Source organism: Portunus trituberculatus, chromosome 3 (genome assembly GCF_017591435.1).
Source record: "Portunus trituberculatus isolate SZX2019 chromosome 3, ASM1759143v1, whole genome shotgun sequence".
Classification (NCBI taxonomy): Eukaryota; Metazoa; Arthropoda; class Malacostraca; order Decapoda; family Portunidae; genus Portunus; species Portunus trituberculatus.
This window is the reverse complement of record NC_059257.1, coordinates 9,802,755-9,807,754: the sequence shown is the minus strand read 5'-3', so window position 1 is coordinate 9,807,754 and position 5,000 is coordinate 9,802,755. Positions and strand designations below refer to the sequence as shown.

General features: G+C 44.6%; 1 protein-coding gene across 1 annotated transcript in view; it reads right to left on the bottom strand.

The window, feature by feature from the left end:
* Positions 1-2,727: 2,727 nt before the first annotated feature.
* Positions 2,728-5,000, bottom strand: part of LOC123509467 (low-density lipoprotein receptor-related protein 6-like) — an 18,857-nt gene continuing 16,584 nt past the window's right edge. The window contains 4 exon segments of the mRNA XM_045263759.1: positions 2,728-2,906; positions 2,909-2,942; positions 2,944-3,491; positions 3,494-3,802. Coding sequence (XP_045119694.1) covers positions 2,761-2,906; positions 2,909-2,942; positions 2,944-3,491; positions 3,494-3,802 — 1,037 coding nt within the window. The 3' untranslated portion in view covers positions 2,728-2,760.

Below are 5,000 nucleotides of genomic sequence, written 5' to 3'. Positions count from 1 at the left end.
TATTCCCTACGTATATAAAAAATTGTGGTGAGGGTGTGTGTTTACATTACAGAATGGGTCACTGTATGTCATCACTATTATTCATCATTTTTTCATTATTTGTCATTGTTTTTCATCATTATTTATAATTTTTTCATCATTATTTATCATTTATTTCTTTTTTTGTCATTATTTTGATTATTTTTCATCATTATTATCATTGTTTTTCACTTTTTTATCATTATTATCATTATTTTTCATCTTTTGGTTCTTACTTTCATAATTTTTCATCATTATTATCCAATATCTTTCATTATCATCATTATTTTCATCATTTATCAATATCATCATCATTTTTCATTATTACTATTCATCATTTTCATTATTTTTCATCATTATCATCATCATTTTCCATTTTTTTTTCTCATCATTTTCTCATCATTATTTTTCATCGTTATCGTCATTTTTTTGTAATTTTTTATCACTTCGTCATTTAAAAAACACTTATTTTTATTTTATTTTTCTATTTATTTATTTTTGCTATTTTTTTTATCATTCATCTCAAAAACAAATAAAATACAAACAATCTACTATTATTCTCTCTCTCTCTCTCTCTCTCTCTCTCTCTCTAAGACACTCTTGGTATTGTCTTCTTAAAAAATCGTATTAAAACATTATTATTGAGAAAATTAGGTGATTTGGGGGGGGGCAGGAGGAGGAGGAGGAGGAGGAGGAGGAGGAGGAGGAGGAGGAGGAGGAGGAGGAGGAGAGAAAGGAAGAGGAAGAGAGAGAGAGAGAAAAGGAAGAGGAAGAGAAGAGAGAGAGAGAGAAAAAAGGAGGAAGAAGAAAGGGAGAGAAAAGGAGGAGGAAGAGGAAGGGAGAGAAAAGGAGGAAGAGAAGAGAAAAAAAGGAAATAAGAAACAAAAGGAAGAAAAAGGAGAAAAGGAAACAAAAGGAGGAGAGAGAGAAAGGAGGAAGAAGAGGAAAGAGAGGAAGAAAGAGAGATAAAAATGGAAAGAAAGGAGAAAGGGAGAAAACAGAAGAGAGAGAAAAAGAAAATGAAGAAGGGAGGAAAGAGAGAAAAGGAGAGAGAGAGAAAAAAGGAGAGAAAAACAGAAAGGGAGGAAGAAAGGAGAAAGGAGAAGGAAGAAAGAGAAAGAAAACAAAAAGAAGAAAAGGAGGAAAAGAGAGAGAAAGAAGAAGAAAGAGGACAAAAGGGAGAAAATAATGAGAAAGGAAGAGAAGGAAGAAAGAAGGAAGAAGGAAGGAAGAGAATAACAAAGGGAGGAAGAAGAAAGGGAGAATTAAAATGCCCATAAAATTGACTAAATAAAAAAAAAAAAAAAACTGAATTAATATTAGATTAGGTTAGGTTAGGCGAGGTTAGAGAGGGAAGGGGGGGAGGGAAGGGGAGGGGAGGGAAGAGGGGAGGAGGAAGAAGAGAGAGGAAAGAGGGTTGAGAAAGAGGGAAGACAGGAAGGAAGAGAGAAGAGAGAAGAGGGAAAAAGGAGGAGGAGGAGGAGGAGGAGGAGGAGGAGGAGGAGGAGGAGGAGGAGGAGGAGGAGGAGGAGGAGGAGGAGGAGGAGGAGGAGGAGGAGGAGAAGAAGACGAAGAAAATGAACAAGAACAAAAAGAACAAGAAAGAAAAAGAGGAAAAAAAAGAGAAGAAAAAGGAGGAGGAGGAGGAGGAGGAGGAGGAGGAGGAGGAGGAGGAGGAGGAGGAGGAAAGGAGAAGGGAGACAGGAAGGGGATATTTAAAAAGGAGGAGGGGGGGAGGGTTTCCAGGGAGGCATCTGGCTATCACATTAACAAAGGCAAGACAGTGTGACGTGGATCAGAATTTTAAGTAAAGTCTTCAATGAGGAGGAAATTAAAATGGTCGTTTTTCTTCCTTTTTTTCCCTTAATTCTGCCTCTCTAGTAGTAGTAGTAGTAGTAGTAGTAGTAGTAGTAGTAGTAGTAGTAGTAGTAGTAGTAGCAGATTAACATTAGACAGAACAAAACCATAAGAGAAAAACGAGGAGAGAAAAGAAAACAAGAATAATGAGAGAAAGAGAAAAAAAGAGAAAAAGAGAAACAAACAACAAAGAAAACAAACAAGAGGCAGAATATATAAAAAAAAGAAAGAAAAAAGAAAAAAGAAAGAAAAACAGCGACACATTTTCTCGTCAATTTCCTCTCCCTCAGGTGTCAAGATGCAAGAGTTAACATATTATAAAATGCTTTGTACTTTACATATATATAAAGATAGATACATATATACAGACAGACACACTATGCATATATATAGACCCCTGGGTGTGTGTGTGTGTGTGTGTGTGTGTGTGTGTGTGTGTGTGTGTGTGTGTGTGTGTGTGTGTGTGTGTGTGTGTGTGTGTGTGTGTGTGTGTGTGTGTGTGTATAAAATGGACAGGAACAAGGGTTGGTGGTAGTGGTGGTGGTGGTGGTGGTGGTTGTGGTGGTTGTGGTGGTGATAATAGTAAAAATAATAATAACAATAAAACAAAGTAAATATTGATATAAAAAAATGGAAACAAATAAAATGATAAACAGATGAAAAACAGAATAAGAGAAATTAAACAATGGAAACAAGAAGGGAGAGGAAGAAGGGAGGGAAGAAGAAAAGGGAGGAAATAAAAAAATGAAAGAAGAAGGAAGGAAACAATAAAACGGAAGAAACAAACAAATAACGGAGAATATAAAAGTATAAAAAATGGAATACAAAATGAAATAACAATGTAAAACAATAATAATGGTGGTGGTGGTGGTGGTGGTGGTGGTGTTAGTCTGAGGTGATGGGTGAGGGAGGGGGGGGAGAGGGAGCACGGTTGCAGAAGGACCTCTCAGTGGAGGGTGAGGGGGCAGGAGGTGGTGGGGGTCTGCAGGAGGCCAGCTCACACATGTATGGCATCTGAGGGGTGGGCGGGGTGGGTGGGGATCTGAGTCGTAGTCTGTCATGGGGGTGAGGAGTGGTAGTGTGTGGGGGCGAGGGGGTGTAGCAGCGGGGCCGGGGAGAGAGTGCACTGGAGTACACGTCGGAGTCGCACACGTCGGTGGAGCAGGGGGTGGGGGGCGGAGGGCGGTTCCGGGTCTTGTAGTGGCGGTAGGAGTGGAGGGTGGAGGGTGGAGCGTGGTGGGGGTTGTAGCAGCAGTGGTGCTCGGGACACCGCACCCCCCGCCCCTCCGCCACAGGGGTGGGAGGGGGGTTGAGGGTCTCTCTGGGATAGTGTGTCATGGAGGAGGAGGAGGAGGACGCCCCAGTGGCCGGGGCTGCCTCGTACACGCCGCCCCGCGCCTCTCCCGCCCCTGGCACCACCCGGCACACTTGTCCCGCCCCACCACCCAGTGGCTGGCGCGCCTCCCCACCAGCACCCTCGGGGCCTACCATGGGGGCGTAGGACTTGCCCCAGGAGGTCATCACCAGGCGGTACTGGCGGGACGGGACTGGGGCCAGGGCCTGGGGGGCAGGGCCAGGCTTAGGGTGGGGCTCCAGCTCATGGTCCTCCAGTAGGCGGGGCGGCGGCGGTAGTACACCAGCAGCGCCGCCACCCCCGCCAGCACCACCACCGACGCCACCACACCCACTATGTATGGTGCCCGCCCACCCCCGGCACCAGGGGGCTCTGGCGGTGCCGTCACCCAAGTGGAGCACAGGGCCAGGTCCGGGGCATCGGGGCAGGGCCGCCGAGCCGCCCCTGAGCACTGGGCAGCGGTGTCCACACAGTTCCCGGAGGACACACACAGCACCTGCCCCGCCCCGCAGCAGCCAACCTCGTCACTGCCGTCGCTGCACTGACGCTGCCCGTCACACACCCACGCCTTCTCTGTGGAGGGGAGGTGAGGGGTGAGGGTGGGGGAGGTGAGGTGAGGGGACAGGGAGGGGAGGGTATAGGCATGTGGAGGTGAGGGGACACAGGTACACAGGGAGCAAAACATTAATGACACATTCCCAGCACACTGTTCCCAATGTTCCCTCCCATCAACACCACCACTGTCCTCTCCACCAGTGCCAGGGCCTCTCAACCTGTGCCTCGTGAGTCCCCACCGCTTCACTACAACATCTACAGTGGTGCTTAGATGGCTGGTGCAATGCTGTACCATCCTCAGGTGCACCATTACACACTGACTCACTCACACTCACTCAATTAACCCCTTCAGTACTGGGACATATTTTTACCTTGACATTTGTGTACCATTAGACCATTTTACTGACATTAGCAAGGGTCTATGAAGGTCACATGATTAATGGCCACAGTCTTCACTATTTCAATCCCCCACATGAGTTTCTGAAGTTGTATACAATCACCAAATAGTCACCAGAATATGAAAATGTGTCAAGGTACTAAAGAGGTTAGGAGGACTGGCAATCAAGTAGGCCTTTTTAAAATTTTTTTTGCCCATAGCCAGCTTTCCTCTTGTATTAAAAAAGAAAGATAGAAAAACAAAGTAATGAGGGAGCTTGTCAGACAGTGAGGGAGTGACTCACCACACACAGGCTGGGACCCCCTGGCTGGTCATCTTTACCTTCAAAAATACACAAAAAACACAGAATGGGAAAAAAGCAACACTTTCAAACAGCCACAAAAATAAAGCAAGATGCAACAAAAACATAAACAACAGCAATAACAACTACAAGAATAATAACAATAATAGTAATAATAATAATAACACACAAAGCTTAAATTACACACACACACACACACACACACACACACACACACACACACACACACACACACACACACACACACACACACACACACACCACAGCAATGCAAATAAGAAAAAAAACAAGAAGATTTTAAAACATGACCATGAACAAATATCTAAACGAACACACAAACACACAAACAAAGAATTTAAAAAGTCGTCACCTTTTCTTCAATGATCAAATCCTTCTTAATTTTCTTCCCTCCTCCTTCTCCTCCATCATGCCTTCCCTCCTCCTCCTCCTCCTCCTCTTCTCTCTACCCATAAAGTCTTCCTCTTCCTCATTCTTTTATCATGCCTCCTCTTCCTCCT